The 24,083-nt window shown below is 47.6% G+C and overlaps 1 protein-coding gene across 5 annotated transcripts in view; it reads right to left on the bottom strand.

Annotated features, from left to right (window-relative positions):
• Window positions 1-200: 200 nt before the first annotated feature.
• Window positions 201-24,083, bottom strand: part of B4GALNT1 (beta-1,4-N-acetyl-galactosaminyltransferase 1) — a 50,040-nt gene continuing 26,157 nt past the window's right edge. For all 5 annotated transcript variants that reach the window (XM_081851755.1, XM_081851754.1, XM_081851753.1 and 2 more), the window contains 10 exons: window positions 20,824-21,039; window positions 19,560-19,733; window positions 17,427-17,533; window positions 17,213-17,250; window positions 8,244-8,424; window positions 5,246-5,353; window positions 4,367-4,554; window positions 3,495-3,635; window positions 2,329-2,566; window positions 201-2,042 (listed from right to left, as the gene is read on the bottom strand). In XM_081851755.1, the coding sequence (XP_081707881.1) occupies window positions 1,828-2,042; window positions 2,329-2,566; window positions 3,495-3,635; window positions 4,367-4,554; window positions 5,246-5,353; window positions 8,244-8,424; window positions 17,213-17,250; window positions 17,427-17,533; window positions 19,560-19,733; window positions 20,824-21,038 (1,605 nt within the window). In that variant the 5' untranslated portion in view covers window position 21,039 and the 3' untranslated portion in view covers window positions 201-1,827. The remainder of the gene's footprint in view (window positions 2,043-2,328; window positions 2,567-3,494; window positions 3,636-4,366; window positions 4,555-5,245; window positions 5,354-8,243; window positions 8,425-17,212; window positions 17,251-17,426; window positions 17,534-19,559; window positions 19,734-20,823; window positions 21,040-24,083) is intronic.

The following is a 24,083-nucleotide window of genomic DNA, read 5'->3' on the forward strand; positions in this document are numbered from 1 at the left end:
ACAATTGTGCTGTAAGTCCCACTACGCTCAACGGGGCTTACTTCAGTTTTGAATTGGACTTCAGCAGCCTCTGTTACAGCCAACTGACCAATCTAGCAAATGCCTTATTTGAGACCCAGTTCTATACCAATCTTTTTGAAACTGTGATCTAGCAACATAATGCATCACCCTGAACAAGAAGCAACCCTATAAAAAGGAAGAGAGTTAGGCTGGAGGGGGGAGGTAGGTTGAAGGAAAAAACTAAGCATCAATTCTTTACCTACTGAGGCCATTGCTTATCTGACGGTTGTGGCAGAAAAGCACAAGAACACTCTCAGGAAAGCAACATGTTCCCCCTTCTGAAGAAGAGCCATTTGCTCTGGGTCTATTGACATGACCAGAGGGAACCTTTAGGTCATGGAGAGAGAGAGAGAAAGAGGGAGAGAAAGAGGGAGAGAGAGTTTGGAGGAAGGGGGCGCTATGGTAGTACAACAAATATATTTGAACTTCACAGCTAAAGGGCAGTGATCATCAGTCCTACTCCAACCACATTTACTCTTGCAATGTCCGTATCTGTCCCCTCAGCATCACTCTCCCTGCTGCAGAAATGCTTCAGTGCCTAGAGCTGATTGGCTAGTGCTATGATTGCCTCTCTGTCTCAATACCTCTGCAGTCAGTTGCAGGTAAGCACTTCGTAGCCAGGCTACCAGGAAGGAGTGCACATCATATGGGGGAAGGGGTGGGGAAAGCGTGCCATATAACAGAGTGGTCTTAATGGCTGCTGTTTACTTGCTGTAGTACCAATCCCATGCATTGGAACTAAATATGCAGGAGAAACTAAACCCAGCCCTGCTTCATAAGCATTTCACACCCCCAAAAACAAGCAGCAGCTATAGGAAGAACAGTAATACCGATTATGCAGTTGGGACCAAGAAGGCAAAAGGAAGCAGGGTTCAGGAATATGGGGGGAAAGACTTGTCAAATGGATTTTGTTTGAAATAAAAACATTGCAGTCTGTTGTACACAAGTCTGCCTTCTTCAGCATATAAAAATCCTGCAACATTAGAAAATCAGCTCCCAGCTCCCACCCCACTGTCTATGAACACAGGCCACTTCTTCTGCAGGAGTGAACAAACCTGAACTTGTCTGGAGTTTTGAGTGTGCTGTTTTATGGCCCCTGCTGTCCTCCTTTTCTGTTGCTTTGCAGCAATTTATACCTCAAAGCTTCCCCCTGGTGGCTGCTTTCCATCACTGTAGTCTTTGGCACTTCAAAATGTCCCAGGATGGCACCAGCTTGAGGGTGCGTGAGGGAAAGGAATTGGGAAGAAGGGAGCACAGATGTAAAGACTTGGCACAAAAAGTTGTGGCACTGGATAAAGTATTGTGTCTGTGTGTGGCGAGATGCAGGGGGAAGCCCAGAAAAAATTGTGGTTGCTTCCAGCTAGGAAAGAAAGTAAGTTAACTTCCAGCGCTCTCAAGTATCACACTCCATCCAAGATTCTCCAGTTCAGAGACGTAACAGGGCAAAACAAACACAGGAACAGGTCACATCCTCCTGGCCACCAAGGCGCAGAATCAAGCAATAGCACAGTCTCTCCATCCTGCTAGAAAAGACATTTTTTCCTTTTTTAAAAAAGTGGTCATGGCTGCCCATTTCCCAAACTGCTCTTTAAGCCTGAGGCTGCTGAGGCCACCCTGAGTTCTGGGGGTTTGGCTAGCTGACAGACAAGGCCATTTGCCTGGGGCTTTGGCCAATTGCCAGAGCAGGCTGCCTGAGATTGGTAAACCCAATTGCCTGAGGACAAAGCCAGTTGTCAGGGGTGAAGCTAAACTCATTAGCACCAGAGACTAGTTGCCGGTCATGCATTTGAAACGGTTCTTGAAGTAAAAGAAGCTCTGTTTGGTGGTCAGGCTGTTGTCACTTGAGTTGGGATAGCGGAATTTGGCATACTGCTTCTCACTGTCTGTCTTTAGCCATGGCAGCTTAATCTTTGAGGCGTGGTCCACCACCACATCGGAACAGGAACCGACATGCAGAATACCCAGGCCATCAATGAAGAATTCTGCAGAGAGAGAGAGGAGGAGGAGGATTAGCATGGTCTTCTGGATTTTAGCCAGGAAGCCCTCATGCGGCCAAAAAACCAGCTTGGTCCAGATATGGTCACTGGTCCTAAATTATGCTCCAAGCACCCACCGCACTCACAAGGGGTCCCGAGCACATCACATGACTTGTACACTGCATACAGTTTCCCCCCGCTGCCTTGTACAAAAGTGCCACCCCTAGAGTTAAGCCAATGCTCCTTGCCTACACATGCTAAGCACCACTTGGACTGTGGCCGCATGACTCACCGAGGTGGGCAACACGACTGAGGCGAGGGTCAAAGCCAACCTGCAGAACCTTCTCAGTGCGTGCCAGGAAGAAGTTGATCACACCATCAGTAACCACGCAATCAGGAAAGCCTTCAATGACGTGATGGTAACCCTGGCGGATGTGCAGACAATCTCCATCTTCACCGCCAGCTTGCACGCTGATCTGCTGGCGGTATGTGGTGGTGTAGCTGGTGATCTCTCGCACTGCTCCACCCACCTGCCAGGCACAAGAGAGGACATTTGGGATGGATGCAGAGATGGAACAGAGTTTGGGCCAGACATACAAGGGACAGTCTCTATTGGCAGAGATGTGTGGATTTACGCAAGAATTGGCCTTGAGGGTCTCAGACCAAATGCTGTCTCCAATAGCAGCCAGCCAGCCTGCTTCCCAGAGGTGCAAAAATGGCAACCAAAATGATCAAGGAGTAGAGCAGTTCCCCCATGGTCCCCCTCAAGACCATAGAAACAATTATGCTGGATCAGACCAAATGCCCATGCAGTCCATCATCCTCTTCTCAACCAGATGCTGTGGAAAGCCCACAAGCAAGACAGGAGCACAGCAGCACTCTCCCCACTAGGCTTCTCCAGAAACCAGTATTCAGAGGCATACTGCCTCTAATGCAGGAGGATCAGTAAGCACACAAATGATTTAAAACACTTGAAAATATCTAAAAACAATTCTTATACAGATGCCGACTGGGAAAGATCTATACTTAAAAAGCTTGTTGGAAATAGGAGCCAACTTCAGCCTAATTTAGACTAGGTTCCTTCCTTACTGGCTCTCCCTACAAGCCTGATTTGGACTTCAGAATGTGACATGTCCCCAGCCCTGCTGCTGTCCCCACAGATCCCTTCAACTGTCATGGCTGTCAAGGGGCCCCATTGCGAGCATCTTTCTCTAATTCTAGAAGCTGCATTTTGCTGCCATATTGTATAATAGGTATTAGAAGGCTTGGCTGGAGAGATGTCAGTCCGTCTCTTCAGACCAAGGATGGAGAAACTGGCCTTTCAGATGTTCCTGGACACACCCTCATTATCCTGCTGGCACAGCTGATAGGAACATTTGGAGGGCCACATGTTTGTCACCCACGCTTCAGATGAAAGAAATGGGGAACAGGAAAAGCAAGCACAGGAAAGGCACTCACCAGATCCAGGGTAGTTTTCTCAAGGACATCTACCAGCTTCTCCACTTTGGTGCGATGTGTGAAGATGAAATCATCATCCACCCACAGAACATATTTTGTGGTCACTTGGGAAATGGCAAGGTTTCTGCCGGCAAACCAGCCCTAGAAAAGGAGGGAAAGTTCTACAAGTACTGTTCACAACACTGCTAATGTCATTCCCCTTGCCCAAAAGTGAAACATAGCCATCTTGCTTTGCCATGAAGCATCTTATCATTTAATATCATGAGCTCAATCACTGAGCACCACGCTTCTCCTTGGGCTCCAGGAACCCAAGTGTTGCTTCTCCCTCCCTAGACCCCTGGCCAGCAAATAGTTTTTCATTCTACATTGGCAACTAGGGGGTCAGGTGGTTCCCTATAGAGTCCCAGATGAGACTTGTAGGTCTCCAGTGGCTGATCCGCATACTGTTCTCTACCAACTATAGCACTTTCTCCAGCCTGGGGTTACCTCAGCATTGTGGCCTTATTCAGCCACTACTCCACTCCAGTCACCATGTGCCACAAATACAATACTGCATCCTTGTATTCCATATTCTAGTAATTCACATTGCTACCCCAATGTTGTAATCATTAATGTGGACTAGGCTTACGTACAAGAATACATTTAAACTCTTTACTCATCCTGATTGTTAGTGTAGATACAGTTAATGTGCAATGAGGAAAGTGACAGTGGAGTTTTTCCTTCTTAGTAGGTGTCAATTAGCCCCATTCCACCCCCATCTCTACTTCAGGAGCCTGACCCCAGAGCTGGTTGCCCTTAGATAGCACATCCCAATGGAACCCAACAGAGATTCAGAAATGTGCCTGAGGCTTCCCCACAGCTAGTCTCCACACCTTGCCAAAGGGCATAAAGTACTGTTCAATGTGGGGTCCCTGCACATGTTCAGGGGTCTCGCTGTCATCAGCAATGATGATGGTCACGGTGGGATAAAACTTGCGGATGCTGCTGATCAGTGTTCGCAGCTTGTCATAGCGCAAAAAGGTCTTCGTTGCTATGGTGACCAGGGCACTGATGTCGTATTCTGCAGAGGAAACACAACACAGGAGAGGTTGGAAAGGTTCTGCTGAGGGATGGCTCAGAGGGAGTGGCTTGAGAAGCCTTGGGCAGAAATGGATATCCTTCCCGGTTTCCAATGTTGAGATTAAAACAGGAAGTTTACCTGCTGGCTGGACAAACAGGAAGGAAACAGGAAGTTTACCTGCTGGCTGGACAAACATCCCTCCCATTTGTAAACATGTTCACTCTAGGAATGTTGTACTTGACTGCTCTTGTGTTTCACATCCCACAGAAAAGACATGCTCCTAAACACAATGCTTACTATGAACCAAGATTACTATAAACTATTTACATGACTCCTGAGCATGGTTACCGCTGCTCTAAGCCGTTGCCCTTATCATATAGCACACAAATGGGGGTGGCATGCAGGTGGCAGTGGTGGCATGCAGCCCTGTGCAGGGCTTCATCTGAGCTCTCCCCTCAAGGCCTGTAGTGAAAATCAGAACTGAATCCTGGAACAATTTGAGACCAAAAAAGACGAGAGAATCTCTAAGGATGTGATGAGAACAAAGACTGGGGTGGGGTAGAGTGTTGGGGAAAGGAAAGACTCTTACTTCTGGTCATCCAAGTCAGAAGTTGGACACAGCAGATGGGTTCGAAGGCCAGGCCTTCCCTTGTAACATTTGTGCGCTAGACACCTCATGTGTAGTACTCACCGCCACTTGCTCCTCTACTGGAGGGTCCTGGATTGTAGAGCTTGGGCGTAGGCGCATGGCGGATGCGGATGATGAAAGATGCATGGTGCTCATCGGTAGAAAACTGCACTGGAAAACAGAGGAAGGAGCAGAACACCAGTCTAGAGCTGTAAGCACTTGAAAACGAAGCTATCACCACTGGACGTGTTTCTGGCCTGGGAGCTCTGGTGCAGTAAGCTAATTTTAGACTGAGCTTAATGTTCTTTAGACGATAATGTGCATTACTCCAAAATGTGGCAAGCTAGCCCTGCTGCACTTGAGGGGCCCTTCTGAGTGGTACTCTAGACTTCAAAGACTCTCTGCTACAAAGGCATTTTCTGTGTGAATCACTGGCTGTGGGCTGATATTTCTCTACCATTCACACACACATAGTACAAACTGGTACATTCTAAGGACCAAGAGTTTGAGCTGGCCAGACCCAGATTTTAAAAATCTCACCTCAGCAATGACCTTTATCCAAACCACTGTCTCTCCTCAGGACTCACCCTTCAACTAAAATAGGGGGTAACAGTTTAGGTCTGAAGTTTCTGTTGACAGGAGCAGCCTGTGAGTGGAGTTCTGTTTACATTATGCTCCCATCAGCAGAAAGGGGGAAAGGTGTGTTTTGCTGATCTCCCCTTTCATCTGAAGGCCTTCTACATACTGAAAATCTGCTCTGGAAGTTTGGGCAATCTTCTAGAGCAGCATAAGAGATGGTGAAGGGACAAGGAAGAGTGTTGAAAAATGCCGCCCCTCTTCTGTACTCCCCTCCCCTCAAACATTCTACTGGATTTCCATTTCTTCCATGAGGGCTAGTAAGGATAAAGGACATTACAACTAGCCTACCTAGTCTGGGAACCAGACAGAGGGCCTTCTTGGTAGTGGTGCCCACCCTGTGGAACGCCCTCCCATCAGATGTCAAAGAGATAAACAACTACCTGACATTCAGAAGACATCTTAAAGGAAGTTTTTAATATGTAATATTTGATTGGGAGCTGCCCAGAGTGGCTGGGGAGGCTCAGCCAGATGGGCGGGGTATAAATTAATAATAATAATAATAATAATAATAATAATAATAATAATAATAATAATTTACCTTGCAGTGCTGCTGCAATTATTCCAGAGATAATGTATATAGAGTGCTTGAAATGTGCTATATGAATGCTAAGTAGTATTACAATCAAGGCTGCAATGGGGAATGGGGTGGTTCTTGGACACCATCTCCCAGCAGCCTCAGCCAGAAAGGCCAACAGTCATGAGAGCTGTAGTCCAGCAACATCTGGAGAACCAAAGGCTCCCGGATCCCTGCTATAGATACTGACCTGGGAGTGAGTCCCATTGAATTTAACCAGACATCTAAATAGACATACATAATGCCCAGGAGTGTGTTTTAAGCCAGGGGCTGGCAAACCTCAGGCTTGCAAAATCTACTTCGCCTTTTGACTGGAACTTTGAGGTCTACCAGGCAGAGCCAGGTGCAAAATATCAGCCATCCATGAGAAGACGCTTATGCAGATTCCAGCTTACAGAGTTTATTAATTTCCACAGTTGTCAGCCTAGCAAAATCACACATCCCCTGTAGAAATCGGGCAATAACTTTCAGAAACATAGCATTTCTTCATTTTTTTAATAGCGTCCTTCCTTGAGCTACTATCCTGCCCTATCCCTGGGGCCACAGAGTATCATACTATTAAACAGAACAAAAACAAAAAATAAAATGAATTTCAATTACCGCCCCCCCCCCAACATACACTACTTACGTAACTACAGCCCCCAAATGCCTGGTCAAACTGAAAGGCATTGCATTGCCTAAAATTGTATATTTTACTGTTGTAACCCGCCCTGGGAACATATGGCAAAGAACAGGTAAGAAATCTAATCAAATCAATGAATGCATACACTAGTCAATTTTTGAGAGTGGGAAAAGCAGGATTCCAATCACAGCAACAACAGTCTCTACACTCCCCTCCATGTATTCAGAGCACTTCACCAGAGAACTGCCACAATAGGAACAGAGCTGGAAGAGACCCCCAGGGTCTTCCGGTCCAATAGGATAATGCCTCACAAGCAACTTAACCTTTTGCACATTATCCACATTTGCAAGCAATTGTGAGAACACCTGCTTGCACCTGACATGTCGACCTTCACCTTTGTCTGTCCTTGACCCCTCAAGGGCCCACAATCCTTACTTGGGGGGGAAGTGGGAGCACTAGCAGCAGGAGCAGTGGGAACTGGCATTATAGTGCCATCTTTTTTGCAATCCCAAGTTCTCCCCTTGGTGAAAATGAACATTCAGTTTGAGAGCTCCTTCACCCACCCTACTTGTCCCTGCAACCACAGGTATGTTGTTGGATCCTTGGGAAGATAGTGGGGGTGATGAGTACTCAGTGTCTGAATTACGAGTGTAACTCTGAGGTTACGAGTGTAGCCAGGCTCAACTCCCAGGTATCTGCAAGGAGTCTGCTTCTCACAGCATCCCAATTATTTCTCCTATATAGCAGACAGAAGGACTGGGTCTGAGGGAGTCACCCAATAGCTGAGGCACAACTTGAACTGGAGACTAGTTAGCTCTTAGCTCATATTCTTAGTGCCTATTTTACACATAGAATCATAGAATCATAGAATAGAATCATAGAGTTGGAAGAGACCCCAAGGGCCATCGAGTCCAACCCCCTGCCAAGCAGGAAACACCATCAGAGCACTCCTGACATATGGTTGTCAAGCCTCTGCTTAAAGACCTCCAAAGAAGACAGTAGCTCAAAGGATGTATCTGATACACCCTGTCAAAAAATAGGCCTACCACCAAACCTTTGTTCATATCCCCACAATGGTTTCCATTTTGTTCATTTTTTTCTTATTTGTGCTGCCTTGTGACAAGATTTCCTTGGTTCTGTGCTGTGCCATCCTGTGCCTTTCCCCCTGTTCTCTGCAGTGACACCCCAGTGCTTTGAAATGAAATGAATGCCCCTTCTGTACCCACCTGTATCTGCTGTGTTGGGATGGAAGAGTGTGTTGGTGTAGGTGACAAACTGCATTTGCCGATTGAGGTTGTCCAGTTGGGATCCTGACATGATGAGTTGCATGCCCCCCTCCCCTTCCACTTTGACCCCTTCCACTTCAGCAGCCACATCGAAAGTGCCCATAGTAGCGGTCAAGTTGACCTGTCAAAGGAAAAAAAAGCAGGGTCAAGAATGAAGGAAGCCAGCTTGTGACTTTCCAACAGGAATGGGAAACCTATGGCCCTCTATCTTGCTTAGACTACAATTCCCATTACTCCTGGCCATCGGCCAAGCTGGCTGGGGCTGATGCAGTCTAGGGTTGCCATATATCTGGGATTTCCTGGACACATCCGGTTTTGGGGGGCCAGCAACCCCATTTGGGTGGATTTTTGCATTTTGGATTAAATGTCTGGGTTGGGGGGGTGTTATTTTTTATTTTTACGTTTTATTTTATTATTATTTTTTGTGGAGCACACCCATGCTCAGAAGGCACTGTGCCCAGGAACAGAAGGCAGGCATCGGGTGGCCTGGAGCAGCCTGCTGGGGGTTGTGCTAGGCCTGGTGTTGTTCCTGGCCGCACTAGGCCCTGCGCTTGTCCCGGCCGTTGCCTGGCCTTGTGTGACCTTCCCTGGGCCGCTCAGCCTCCCATCGTGAGCAGGAGGCCAAAGACAGCAAAGAGAGGGGAGGGAAGAAGGGGGGAGCAGGCAGGAGAGGAAGGGGTTAGCGGCAGGGAGGGGCGAGCAAGGGAGATGCAGAATGGTGAGGGGTGCCCCGATGGTGGTGGGGTGTCTGGGTTTTTGATCCCTGGAATATGGCTACCCTAATGGAGTCCCCAGACATGTAGAGGGTCACAGGTTCCCCACCTCAGCTTTAGGATCTCTCTGGTAAAATGGTGTGCTGGGAACAGAATGGAAAACTTTATAGGATGTTCCATGAATCAAAATCTAACGAGACCAGTTTATACAGCATATTTTCTGCAGAGTACAAATTTGGTTACATGCAAATAAATTATAGGTACACAGAGCAATCCTAGATAATTTGCATGAACCTGCCGCAGGGTTTGGTTTTTTTCAATCAAGATAAGCACGGTTCTCTTGGTAGTCACACCCAGTAGTTGCTGTGACACATGAAATTTGCTTAATCCCACATCCTTTGCTACTTTCCATTGATTGTGAAAACGTTTCTGTTCTGGCAAGCTTATTTCAAGCTGGGCAGATGGAATTTAATGTGGTGAATCCTGATTAGTCCCTTTATTTTAAAATTTGTGTTTTATTGATTTTTAGTTATAAATCAATTTTTATATGTATATATATATAATATATATATATACACACACACACACATATACGCGCGTGTGCGCACACACATATATATACACACACACACACACACACACACATATATATATATATATATATATATATATATATATATATATATATGTGATGGGATAATGAGCTGCTTGTGCGTAAAGCTTGATCCCTCTGGGGTTTGGCTGGTCATCCCAACCTAGGCACTAACGGAGCTCCCCAAAGCATGACTCCGTTAGTCGCTGGTAGTATCTGACAGTGGGCGTCTACGGAACCTACGCCAACATAAAAGCTGTTTGACAGACATGCGCTTTCGTGACTCTCTGCGTGACAGTTTCCGGCGCAGGGTGGGAGTTCCTAACGGGGGTCTTGTTACCTCTTCGCTGTCGTCACTGGAAGTATCCCAGAGCCTCCCCTCCGCTGTGACTCCTGCACTCCCCCTGCTGGTTCCTTCTGCCGCAGATTCTCTCCTATTCTCATGGAACTTATCCACCACCTCTTTCTCCGATGGCAGTTCCCTGACATCCACCTCCCCCCCAGGGCCCCCTTCACCCCCTCCCGCCTCCTCTCCCACTGGCGGTGAGGACGGAAAGCCCCTGAAGGAACTCTCCTCGTCGTCCGAGGATTCAAACACTTCTAGCCACGGCGTACCGTCTCTCTCCCCGTCTTCCTCTTCTTCGTCTGAGTCGGCTTCCTCACCCACCCCTGACTCAGGGAACCCTTCAAACTCTCCTTCCTCATCGGTGGTACCAAAGTGTTCCCTTCTAAATCGTGCCACGGGTTGCGGTTTTCTTGGGAAACGCTGATGAAATGTTTCTATTAAAACCTCGTCATTGACTACCTCTGCTGGTACCCAAGTGTTTTCCGACTCTACTTCCCCCTCCCATTCTACCAGATATTCCACCTGATTCCCCTTCCACCTGGAATCAATGATTCCTGCCACGTTCATGTCGCGCTCTCTCTCTTCTATCACGGGCGTTTGGGTGGCCTCTCTCTCATGCTCCCCCCACTCACGTCCCTCTCGGTACGGCGACAGTAATGACCTGTGAAATACTGGGTGTAACTTCATGTGACTGGGCAGCCTGAGTTTGAATGCTACTGGGTTGACCTGCTGTATGACCTCAAAGGGTCCCAATCTTTTGGGTCTCAATTTCTTACACCCTCCTTTGAACGGTAGTCCTTGGGTGGATAACCACACCCGGTCCCCCACCCTTATGGTTTCACCTTCCCTCCTATTTTTGTCTGCTTGCTTCTTATATTCTTCCTTGGCTTTCTCTAAGTTAAGTTGAAGCTGACGGTGGATCGCTTCCATCTCTTCAAAAAAATATTCCGCCGCCGGCACGCTCCACCTCTCCCCTCCCTCTCCTGGGAATGCCCGGGGGTGACACCCATAATTTGCCAGAAAGGGACTCATCCCTGTGGACACGTTCTCCGCGTTGTTGTAGGCAAATTCTGCTAGAGGTAACTTATCCACCCAATCATTTTCTCTGTCTTTTACATAACACCTCAGGTATTGTTGTAAAATCCCATTTGCCCTTTCCGCTTGCCCATTGGTTTCTGGGTGCCGAGCAGTTGAGAAATTGAGTTCTACGTGTAATAAGCTCATCAGTTTCCTCCAGAACCTGGAAGTAAATTGTTTCCCTCTGTCGCTCAAAACCCTCAAGGGGGCGCCATGCAACCTAAAAATATGTTCTACAAACAACTTGGCGGTTTCCTCCGCTGTGACTGCATGTGAACAAGCTATAAAATGACACATCTTGGTTAATAGATCTACCACCACCATGACAGCTGTTTTGCCTTTGGATTTTGGCAGGTCCGTCATAAAATCTATGGATACTGCCTCCCATGGCCTTTCGGGCGTGGGTAAGGGTTGTAATAGCCCCGCTGGCGCCACCCTCTCTCCTTTTGCTCGCTGGCACCTGACGCAACCCCTGACATATTCCCGTACGTCCTCCCTCACCTTGGGCCACCAAAACTCCCTGGTAACCAACCACATGGTTTTGTGCTGTCCAAAATGTCCCGCGGTGGGGCTGTCATGCAACTGCTTGAGTACTCTGCCCCTCAGTTCCCCGTCGGGTATGTACAGTGCCCCTTTGTAATACAACGCCCCGTTCTTTTCTTCAAACCCCCCTGTGTTCTCCTCTGCCCTCCGGAGCTCTCTGAGTTTCCCTTGGGCGTATTCATCGTTCTCAGTACCCTCCATCAGTTCCCTCTGCCCCACCAATGCCGCCCCACACACCCAGCGGTCTTCAGGGATTACATGCCTTGCCTCGGGCGCTCCCTCCCCCTCTAAGTACTCAGGTTTCCTGGAAAGAGCGTCCGCCCTCACGTTCTCGGATCCGGGCACGTAACGAATCTCAAAGTGGAATTTGGAGAACTCCTGGGCCCATCGTACTTGTCTCTGGTTCAGCACTCGGGCTGTTCTCCAATATTCCAGATTTTTGTGGTCAGTTCGGACTTGAACCTTGTGCTGCGCCCCAATCAGCAAGTGCCGCCATTTCCGGAAGGCTTCATGAATGGCGAGCAGTTCTCGGTCGTATACTGTGTAGTTCCTCTCGGATTTGTTCAACTTCCGCGAGAAGAATGCACACGGTCTCCATTCAGACGTATCTTTTCCCGGCTGGAGAAGAACGGCCCCCACCGCTCGGTCTGACGCGTCAGTCTCCACTCTCATTGGTTGTTGTAGATCCACATGCAACAGTTGCTCTTCCGACGCAAACGCCTGCTTTAAGCGTTCGAACGCCCGCTGCGCTTCTTCCGTCCAAACAAATTTCTTTTTGCTACTAAGACAATCCGTGATAGGCGCTGTCAAATGAGCAAAGTTCTTGATGAACTTCCTATAGAAGTTTCCGAAGCCCAGGAACCTTTGCACGTCCTTCTTGGTCTTTGGTGTTTTCCATTCCAGTACCGCTTGAACCTTGCTGGGATCCATGGCCAACCCCTTGTCAGACAACCGGTACCCCAGGAATTCCACCTCCCTGGTATGAAACTGACACTTCTCCAGTTTCACCCACAGCCGATTTTCTCGCAACTTGCTCAGTACCTCTCTTACATCTCGCACATGCTGCTCCTCATTCGCTGAGTACACCAGGACGTCATCTAAGAACGCTACGCAGTTCTTGTAGAGCAGTGGCCCCAGGACGTGATTCATGAATGATTGAAAGCAGGCGGAGCCCGCTTGTAATCCGAAAGGCATAACTAAATACTCAAAAGCCCCCAAGGGGGTGAACATAGTGGTCTTCCACTCATCCCCCTTTCTCACACGTATCAAGTTATATGCCCCCCTAAGGTCCAGCTTGGTAAAAATTTTCCCTTTTCTCACCTGTGTCAGAATGTCATCAATTCTAGGCATAGGGAAAGTCACTGGTTCTGACACTGCATTTAGGCTTCTGAAGTCACATACAAGCCTCGGTTTGCCCGTGTTTTTTTTGTCCACAAAGAACACTGGGCTGCCCCCCACCGCTCGTGACTCTCTGATGAAACCTCGCTTGAGATTCTTGTCAATGAACTCCCTTAACTCCTGCATTTCACTGTCTGACATTGCATACAGCTTGCCCACTGGCAATTGTGCTCCTGGGAGTAAGTTAATTTGACAGTCAAAGGGTCTGTGCGGGGGCAGTCTATCTGCTTCCTTTTCGCTAAAGACGTCAATCAAGTCAGCATATTGTGGTGGCACCTTGCCCTTGCCCATCACTTCCACCCCTGCTAGAGTGGCCCTGGCCCCTGCCTGAACCTCTCCCTCTTTGCAGTGTTCTAGGCAATGTGCTGATCCAAAGGAAACCACTCTCTGATGCCAGCCTACTAGAGGATCGTGTAGTGCTAGCCAGCTCATTCCCAAAATAATGGGAGCTCCTCCCAAAGTGGCTACGTTAAACGCTATCAGTTCTGTGTGTCTTGCCACCCTCATTACCATTGGAACAGTCTGCTGGCTCACTTCTCCTCCCAACAGTTCCCTCCCATCAATCGTGGTAACCTGCAAAGGCTTACTTAATGGGATAGTCTGTATCTGGTGTTCAGCTGCAAACTCCTTACTCATGAAATTACAGGAGCTGCCTGAATCCAATAGCGCTTTTATCTTTAGTGGGTGTCCATTGGACAGTTCCAGCAACACCTCTATCACAAGCGCTGGTCTTGGAGGTTCCGGCGTGGGCACATTCACTTCTCCTCTGCCTGACTGCGGTGCCCTGATGCTGGCAGCCAGGCGTTGGCTTTTACTTGCTCGCTGCTTGTTTCTCCTTCCTCCTTCCCCCCAACAGTTCCCGCCATTCCTTGCCATTCCTTCCTTTGCGGACAGACTCTGGCAAAGTGACCTGGCTGTTGGCAGAGATAACATCTCTTGGCGCCCTTCCCCTCCTTCTTCCGCCCTTCACTGGTGTTTGAAACTGCGCGCGCGCGCGCTGTTCCAATTTCCATCGGCTCTGCTGGCGGGAAAGGCTGCTCCGGAATCTCTGGAATGCGGAAATCCTTCCAACGTTCCCCTTTTCCTTCCCGCTTTTCCAAAGCCCTTGCCTCCTGGCGCGCTCCTATGGACAGCGCTGATTTAGTCAGATGATCCATAGACTCCGCCCTGGGCGCCCGGGAAAGTTCATCTTTCACTGCCGGAGAGAGCCCTTCTTCAAACAGCATTTGAATAGGTTCACTCGCAAGGTCCCACCCCAGTCTATGAATCAGCATGCTGAACTCAGTCCAGTACTCACGTACAGATCGGCTCCCCTGTTTACACGCCATTAACTGCCTCCGCACCACCCCTTGCTCAATCTCACTGGAAAACATCAAGTCCATGGCGCGAAAAAACTTCATAGTGTCCTTTAAGATTTCATTATTGGCTGCCATCAGGGGCCGCACCCAGTCCCTCGCCCCTCCCTCTAGATGGCCGATCACGTACGCCACTCTAGAGTTCTCATCAGGGAAGTCATCAAACAGTAGGTTAAGAGCATATTGCATCTCTGTCCTAAAGGCTTGATAGTTCCTGGGATCCCCCCCAAATTTCTGCACCAATCCAGGCACCTTTCTGGCAAGTGGGGTGGGTTTCCCTTTATCCGCATCTTGAGCCCTCCTCTCCTCGAGCCTCGCCGTTTGCAGCGCGAGCTGGACCTCCAACGCCCTGTACCTGTCTTCCAGGCTTGGACCTCCTCCAGCCCCAGCTCCTGCACCTCCGGTTCCAGCTGGTTCGCTCATGATGCCCTCTGCTTGCACAAGCTGCTTTCAGAGACTGTCAGATTGCTGTGATGGGATAATGAGCTGCTTGTGCGTAAAGCTTGATCCCTCTGGGGTTTGGCTGGTCATCCCAACCTAGGCACTAACGGAGCTCCCCAAAGCATGACTCCGTTAGTCGCTGGTAGTATCTGACAGTGGGCGTCTACGGAACCTACGCCAACATAAAAGCTGTTTGACAGACATGCGCTTTCGTGACTCTCTGCGTGACAGTTTCCGGCGCAGGGTGGGAGTTCCTAACGGGGGTCTTGTTACCTCTTCGCTGTCGTCACTGGAAGTATCCCAGAGCCTCCCCTCCGCTGTGACTCCTGCACTCCCCCTGCTGGTTCCTTCTGCCGCAGATTCTCTCCTATTCTCATGGAACTTATCCACCACCTCTTTCTCCGATGGCAGTTCCCTGACAATATATATATATAATTTGTAAATGTTTGATTGCTTTAAGTTATTGTTTTTATTTTATTATATTCATTATTTATTTCAGGATTTATGAACCACTCTACATTCAGAGAATGCCCAAGCAGTGTGCCAAAGTAACATATATAATGTATTAAAAATACAGATCATAAAACAGTCTTAAAACATAAAAACCAACTGCAGGAAAAAATACTCATTTGGAAAGCCTTGGGGAGAGGAATTAAAGTTTTCAGCAAATGTAAAAAACATAACGGTGCTGGGACTTTCTTTGCTGCTACAGGAAGAGAATTCCAGAGGACTGGAAATATCATGGCTTGCAGTACTTGGGCTGATGCCTGACTCTCTCAGTAATGTGATTGCAAAAGAAGGGTAGGGCATAAATCTTTGAACAAAGAAATGAGTGTTTGCATTTCTTCAGAACTTGAGATTGTGCAACAAGAAATGCCGCCAGGAGGATACAGCTGGAAAAGGGAGGGACAACAGGAAGACAAGAGGGCTGGGAAACACAGGAAGAGCTCAACCATACTTGGCCTTTGCCCTGCTCTTTCCAGGCCCAGGCCGTGCTTAAAAGCTCAGCGTCTGAGCATTTTTTTAATTCCTTTGTAGTTGTTTACCCCAGAACTTTCCCCACAAAACCTACTCTTTAGCACACATTTGGAGCAAACGTCAGTCCAGGTTTCCCGCAGATTGAAAATGCATACTGCTCAACCATGCTGATTTAAAGCAGGAACTCCCAAAATTACAGAAGCCTTCTGATTGGATCCCAGAATGTCCTGTTTTTTGGTCTGGTGCTTTGGCACGAACCAACTGGCTCCCGTGAGAGTGGACCCAAAAATGAGTGTCCCGATTTTGACTAGCGGGATGTTGGAGATTTTTCCACAGGGAATGCTCGGGGGGGGGGGCGTGCTCAGACATGAAGCTTTAAAGCATGGACCTGTGCCTGGAAAGAAGCTGCCACATCTAGTGCAGTGCTGCTCACACCCTCCCAAGTGACACCCCCTTGACCAGCCCCCCTCTGCACCCTCCGCAAATCTTTTTGCCTGGCTGGAATGAGTCCTCGTTCTCTGATAATGTTTATTGCTTTCTTGGGTGAAGAGTAAAAGGGTTTGTGTATAAACTAGCCTATTGTATAAAGATAAAATTCACATGCAATGCTCCACCCACTTTTAATAAATAATAAAATAATAATAATATTTGTGCCTTGCCCATCTGACTGGGTTGCCCCAGCCACTCTGGCCCTGCCCACCATTGGCACGGGGCCTCCAGACGTTTGTGCAGAAGGGAGTGTGCCCCCTGGGCTGAAAAAGGTTCCCCACCAGTATTAAAGTGATAATCAACACTTAGAACTGAATCCCAGAAACCCACCGGAAGCCCCCCAAACTGGTTGAAGAGAGGAGTCACACGCTCCAAACAACCAGCTCATAACTGCAACTGCATACCGTGGTACCATAATGCATCCCGGAGAACTGGTTTGTAAACCAAAAGAGGTTGTAACCCAAGGTGCACTTTCACCAATGGCCCACCCCAATTGTTTGTAATCCAAAAAAGGGGCACACACTTCCAGGTTTGACGTGGTTGTAATCCAAAGCGGTTGCAAACCAATGTACCACCGTAATATGTAAGACAAGCAATCATCACACACAGAGAGACACAAGATCCCCCAGTGGCTTCATGGCCTCAGATTATCTAAGAACACCCAAAGAGATAACACACACTAGCCATTTGTCAAAGCAACAGGACCAGTTTATACATTTAGCAGAATCAAGCAGTAACCATTTTTCCGGCCTGCACCATTTCAGGCTATAGGTAGGAAAATCTGTGCTTGAATGCATTCAAACATGCAACTTCACCTGCTGCCTCAGCGGAAAATTCAAACATGCAACTCCATGTGCAACTTAAGTGGTACAACCAGCCTTCCTTTTTGCAAGGATACAGGGATGTTAGAAACCAATCAGGCTGAGAAACCGTCGCCTAATCCCTGCAATCAGATCTCTGTGTCCCAAATACCTTACCTGGTACAGAGCTCTTTCAGCTGCTTGTAGACTCAGACCTGAGGAATTAAAAATGCACAAGGAGGTTACTGAATTTTCACCTTTCCCTGTTCCACAATAAGAAGTCTCTGTGCCAAGCCCACCACCTTCCGCAACAGCACGGTCCCCTGTCCCCCACACCTGCCACCCCCATAGTTGTTTCCTTCGAGACGCAAGTGGAGGGGAAGAGACTTGCCTGGGATGAGGATGGTCCGGAGGGGCCGAACTTCCACCCCTTGGGCCGGATACTCTAGAGGTGAGTTGGCTCGGACAATGAGGAGCTGGTCAGATGGAGAATGGGACCTTGGAGAATGGAAAGGAAGAAGGTTTAGGGATGCCAGCCTCTGGCTTTGACAAGGTGCTCCTACATCTTTATCCATTGATCTAAATATTTGTAGCCCGCAATTTCATTTTAAAAATCAAAGTGGATTACAGTGATTTTAATGCAGTAGAAATCAAACAAAAATTAAAACAGATCACCAGCTGACTACTTAATCTTAAGAACTATGTGGAAGGGAAGTCCAGTAAACACACACACTCCCTCAAAGCTGTGCCTGACAAACATCTCCATTCTGTGTCAAAGGAAGACACAGGAAGCTGTTCCTTCACATTCATTTGCTGCTTTGACTCTCAGTAGCTAGCTGGTGGCTAAAATTCCCACAGAAGTAAATCCCACTGAGTTCACAAGTCTTCCACATGAGATTGCTTAGGATTGCAGCTGCCCAGAGTGAGCCTTGGGAAATGTGTTTAGGACTGCAACCACAGATTACAATCCTGTGTTTACTCAAAAATTTGTCCTGTCAAATTCAGGGGGTTTACTTTACGTGGCTGGTGAGTTAAATTCTGAAGTGCAGGTGCTCTTTGGGACAACCCCCAAAGCCACATACCTTCTAGCATTATACTAGAAAAATAAACGCTTGCATTGCAGACATTATGGCATCAATGCAAAGTCAGCTTTTTCCTCACCTTCTTCTGCTTTTCTAAACATCCAGCCTTGTAAGAGTTCTGGTGGTCTCAAAAGCTTGCTCACCATTTTGTGACATTTCCATTGATCAGAACAAAGAGGCTATGGATTCCCACCCCCCAAAAATAAATGTGGCAGTCTAACCCTAAGCCATGCATGCTAAAGTAACATGCCTCTGCCTAGCATATTTGGTGGGTTTCTCTCCAAAAAAGGGGATTTGTATTGATTTTGATTGATTTAGGGAGGCAGCTGACCCCCCCCCGGCTACGTCCATCATGTACCACCCCTCAAGCTGGGAGGAGGCACCAAACAACCGCCCCTTCACTCCACTGTGGTACCGACCAGTGGAGGTGACAGAGTACGAGGCCAGCTGTCTGCTGAAGTGCATTTCTGCTCAAACAAGGCAGCAGCTATGGAATCTGCAGGAGTCTATCTAACATGAGCTGTGTGCCCATGTGAGGCAACATGGAGGACGATGGAGGCTACATGCCAAGTCAACCACACCCTGGAGGTGTGGAGGGACCGAAATAATTAAAATCATTTAGTTAAGTTGTCTTGAAGAGAAACTGCTGGGTGGAAAGAAAGCAAGGCCATATTTGATGTGATGGAAATGGAGTAAGCAAGCCATGTTACAGGTAAGGAAACATCAGGAGAATACAACAAATCACACTGTAGAAGCTTCAGAGAGAATTGCAGATCAAGCACTTTATGCGTAGCTGACGGTGCAAAATGGGTAGCAACAAAGGGGACTAACTGCACATGTCAAAAGGTGTAAACTGGTGAGTGTCACTAGAAATAAGCTGTTGGTATTTACAGTGACAGTAACATGTTATCTACTTAATGAGGCAGTACTATTTTAAAGTAACCACGTCAGCAAACAGTAATATCTTTGCTAAATACAGTACATATATCTGAGTGGTTTGTACAATGTCTTGACCCCAGAGTTACCAGAGTTGTTGGTAAATTAAGGGTTTAAAGCGTATAAGTGATATTAAATGGTTACAATAGTGCAGGGTTAGGAAAAACCACTGGAATGGAAGCTGGGTTTTGTTAACAGGATAAGCAAGGAAATATACCCAGCCTTTCCCTAAGTCTGGATAATATCTCTGGTCAGGAGTACCTTTTATGGTTTAATTCTCTGCTGATGGAACAGGAATCTGCTGCCATTCTATAAACCATGCACTGCCCAATAGTTTCCGGCTCCCATGTGAGATTCCCCTGTTACCATCATCTGTGGTCCTGTATAGAAGGATGGCAACAAGTAGCAGGGCCTTTTCAGCAGCTGCTCCTTTGCGACAGAACTCCCCCCCCCCCAAGCGTGTGTGGCGTGATCAGGGAACCCACCGTGGGACAGGTGAAACTCACCTTTGCTGGTAACTGCGGTATTCCTGTTTTCGCCTGCTGTTTATCTCTGGCAGTTCGGAAGGACTGAAGGCGTTTGCGAATTCCAGAGAATAGATGTGACCAAAGAGCTGTTTCTGAAGTGGGAAGTTCATACTAGGCTCCACCTCACACTTGCAGGAGTTCTTTGGAAGGAGCCTGGGAAGGGACAAGTACGTGTCAGTAAACATTGATGAGGGGTATTCTCGTTTTGTCAATGCTGAATACACTATGTGCAACAACAGCATGACTTACTTGGAAGAATATTAATAATCTCCCCCCCCCCCATGGAGATGGATGTTGCCCTCAGTACCATCAAGATAGGACTGTGGGAAGGCAGCTCAGGACCCCACACAAAGGAATGAGCAGGATCCTGCCCCCTTCCAAAGCAGCAAGGCTACATTAACATCCAAAAGCAGGAGCGGAATAAGACCTATAAATCCAGAATCTAAATTTACATTACTGCACCACTGGCTGTTGCCTATTATAGTAGAGGTAAAAGTGAAACACATTTAGTATCTGGGGAAGCAGTGGCAGGAGGAACGGAAGCAAGGTACTAGAAACTGGAACACCTTTGGGGCTAGAGGTTTCTCTCCCTACGATGCTCCCTACGATGTGGAACATCATTTCAGCTGTTGAGTGGACAGCTGAATCTACAGTCAAGACATTCTTGCCCCACATGGCATCCCAGGTGGTCTCCTGAGTCTTAAATCCAGTCTGAGGAGCCAGCTTACAAGGGCAGAGGGTGTGTGTGTGTGTGTCACATGCGCAACGTCCCACGTGTGACATCAGAATGTTGGGAGGAGCCTTGGGTGGAGCCAAACCCAGTGGCCACACAGCTTCAATGGCTCCTTCTTCCCCTCCTCCTGGCATTGCTACTGGCAGGAGACTGCTTTGACCCTCCTTCCCCTCCACGGCAGGAGGAGGAGGAGTTGGCCACTGGAGCCACGCCATGGTCAGCTCTATGCTTTGGGATGTGAGTATTTACATGCATGCACATTAATGTCACAATGCATCCATTCCTATATTCAGATATTTATCTTCTCAATTCACTCCCCCCCCCCCCGCCCCTGGGAAGGGAGTTGAATGGAAACCTTAAGAATCCTACTGCAGATGTTCGGACACTATACCTTTTTAAAAGCACATATACAACACCTCTTCCACCCCCAAACAAAAGGGAAATAGCGCTTCATGAGGACCTGGTACCCAAAAACAGGACTGTCCTTGTTATATAGGGATGGGCGCTTACTCCAGGATCTCCTCCTTAATCCGGAAAGCAATGTGTGCATATTTCTTCTCAGGCACCAGCAGATGGTCACTCAACAGTTGCTCTGGCGTTCGGCCTGGCCGGTGTCGCAGGTCCACCGTACTGTAGGGCTTCGGTGACCAGACATGAAGATAGAGAAAAGCCAGGGATGCCATCAGCACCATCAGCACACACAAGGACTTCTGGACTGGACGCATCCTGGAGCGAAGATGCAAGGAGAGAGAAGAAACCTTAGAAAGGCAGCAGCAGCCTGGATTGGGTGAGCAAGGAAAGAGCTCTCAGCCAGGGAGTGGGAAGAAATTTGTTCCATTTGCACTTTAATGGGAAACTACCCAATTCACTCTTCCCAAACCAATATGTTAAACAACAACTGATGACCTCCTTCTACCAGTCCACAATAGAAAGTGTCCTCTCATATTGTATCACAGTGTGGTACGTTGGCTTGGCAACCACAGACAGAAAGTATTTACAGAGGGTGGTGAACACAGTACATGGTATCATGGGCTGTCCCCTGAGCCCTCTAGAGAGCGAGAAAAATTCTCAGGGATGTTTCACACCCCGGCCAGCACCTCTTTAATCTTCTACCCTTGGGCAGGAGAAACAGAAGTATAATCAGTCATACCAGCAGGCTTAAAAACAGTTTCTGTCTGTGGGCTGTTAGGCTGCTGAACGGAAAATACAGTAATATAGTGCAACTGACTTTCAGGGTTGGTGTGTTGTGCGATAAGCACACAGAGTGCAATGAGATTCAGTGTTTGTGAGGGGGGGGGAGGCTCAGTTGATTTCACTGTGCACAGGTTGTATATTGACAATAATGGTATTATTATTATTATGGCAACAAAAACTGAGCTGCCCTTTGAAATTTGGATTCCTAATTTTGCAATGTAGTTCAACAACAACAACAAAGGTGGCACAGAAATATTATGGGAAAGTAAGTGTGTTCAAGGGACGTGGGTGGCTCTGTGGTCTAAACCACTGAACCTCTTGGGCTTGCCAATCAGAAGGTCTGCAGTTCAATGGGTGAGCTCCCGTTGCTCGGTCCCAGCTCCTGCCAACCTAGCAGTTTGAAAGCACATCAAAGTGCAAGTAGATAAATAGGTACCGCTCTGGCGGGAAGGTAAACAGCATTTCCGTGTGCTGCTCTGGTTCGCCAGAAGCGGTGTAGTCATGCTGGCCACATGATCCAGAAAAACTGTCTGTGGACAAACGTTGGCTCCCTTGGCCAGTAAAGTGAGAGGAGTGCCACAACCCCAGAGTCGTTCGCAACTGGACTTAACTGTCAGGGGTCCTTTACCTTTTTTTAAAGTGTGTTCAAAATGTTTCTGCATTACATTAGGAGAAATGCCTGTGCATTTTCGTATCATTTTAAAAAAAGGAAACTGAAGTGAAGATAGGGCAAACTGATCATCAGAAAAATGAGAAGCCAAAATGGACAGATTTGTTTATTCCTACTCTTAAACCCCAATCCCGTTGGTGACTTTGGGTGAGTAATGCCCTCTTTTTCTCTTTGCCTAACCTCGCTCACATGGTTGCTGCATAGATAAACCATTTGTGGGTAGGGGAAGGCACACACCATTCTGTGCTTGTGATAATGATTATGAGAAGTGAAACAAGCAAATGAAGTGGCGGTTTCATCTCTGCAGATGTCTGTCTCCATCAGTTTTTGTAGCAGCTACAGTGCAGCTCTGAAGATTGGCAAAACCTGTAATTTTAGACTTGAAGGGTCTCATGCAGCACAGAATGCCATGGCTTTTTCCAAAAGACTAGCGAATTGGAATTTGGTCGCAAAAGTTTCAAAAGGAAGACTGAGCAACTTAACAGCAAATAACACATACTGCACCATTCTTCTAGGGCTATTGGCTTCAGGAACTGCCTAGGTTTTAAGGTGAGCTGAGTTGGATGGCAGAAAACATCTATAGGAGTTTCTGTTCCAGTTAAGCTATCCCTTCCCTTCAAGGGAAATCCTCCAGCAAATGCCCTGTGGGAAAGCAGGCAGGCAGCCAAAAAGAGATACCTGAGCCTCTCCCTGCAGGATTGTCTCCTCCCTGCATTCCAAAGAGGACTCTCTATGCCACCCACTGCCCTGTGGGGAGGAAAGTCAGGCGTCAACTCTTTGCTTTGTGGTTCTTGGTGTATCCATTTAGAGAGAAACTGTCCCCCGAGTCCCACTTTTCAAAATAAAGTTTAAATGGGACTTCCGGGTTGGCGCCTCCGGCAATGGCGGAGCTCCTCCGATCGGGAGGAGCTTACTCCGTGAAAAACAGGGTCTGACTGCCACGGCGAAGGCGGAGACTCACTGAAATCACAAGCGGGAGAAGCTTGTGAACCTGGGATTCAGCTGGCACCTTTTGCGCCTCCCCTACTCGCGGGGAAACCCTGTTTTGGGGATCCGGAGCGACATGGGGTGAGTGGCGCGGTGCTTTGAATCGACTGCTTCTTTCACGGAGTGAACCCGCATTGCTGTTGCTGGAGAGCGCTGACTTTTTCCTGTGGACAATTGGATTTTAAACAACTACCCGTGAGTAGAACGGAAAATTGGATCTTTAAATACCTTAATTTGGCGTCGAAGCAGGAAGGTCATAAACAGGAAGTTCGCCTTCCGCTTTTGTAAATAGACTGAAGCAAAGACGTTACAAGCTAAAGTCTTTGAAAGCTTTCGACAAAGGATTAAATCTCCATCAGTTAAAAATACGAAACCCCCTTGGATGCAGGTGAAGAGGGGGGAAATTTTGAACTTAGTAAGCCTGCAGGAGTGAGGGGAAAATCAAATTACCACAGCTCTGAACATGGGAACGGGCTGCCAGATGACGTTTGGGGAAAGTTCATCGACAGAACGGATTTGACAGCTAGCTAAAATAAGATACTGTTTCCATTGTCCTCTTCTGCATTTAAAATGGAGGAAAAGTAACTGAAAATTGAAACTATGTTTATTGCTTGAGTTGTGCTTGAAAGAACTGATACAAGTGGAGGCTGTTTCCGTCTAGAGGGAGCTTTTGAAACTGTTATAGGAGTGTAACTGGGAGATCTCCAGCTGCAAGATAAGGATTCTGAGAACCAGAGATTGACCTTGGACCATTCAAAATGTTGATAGGAGAAGTTATTGTGACTGCATTATGTAAGATAAGCCATTCGCTGGAAGAGCTTCATAAAAAGACGGATGACATGACTTTTCAAATTGATAACTTGGAACAGAAAGTGGCTAATTTGAGATAAAAAGTGAGCACCAACACAGAAATAATTCA

The sequence above is a fragment of the Podarcis erhardii genome (genome assembly GCF_964252035.2).
Source record: "Podarcis erhardii genome assembly, chromosome: 2".
Lineage (NCBI taxonomy): Eukaryota > Metazoa > Chordata > Lepidosauria > Squamata > Lacertidae > Podarcis > Podarcis erhardii.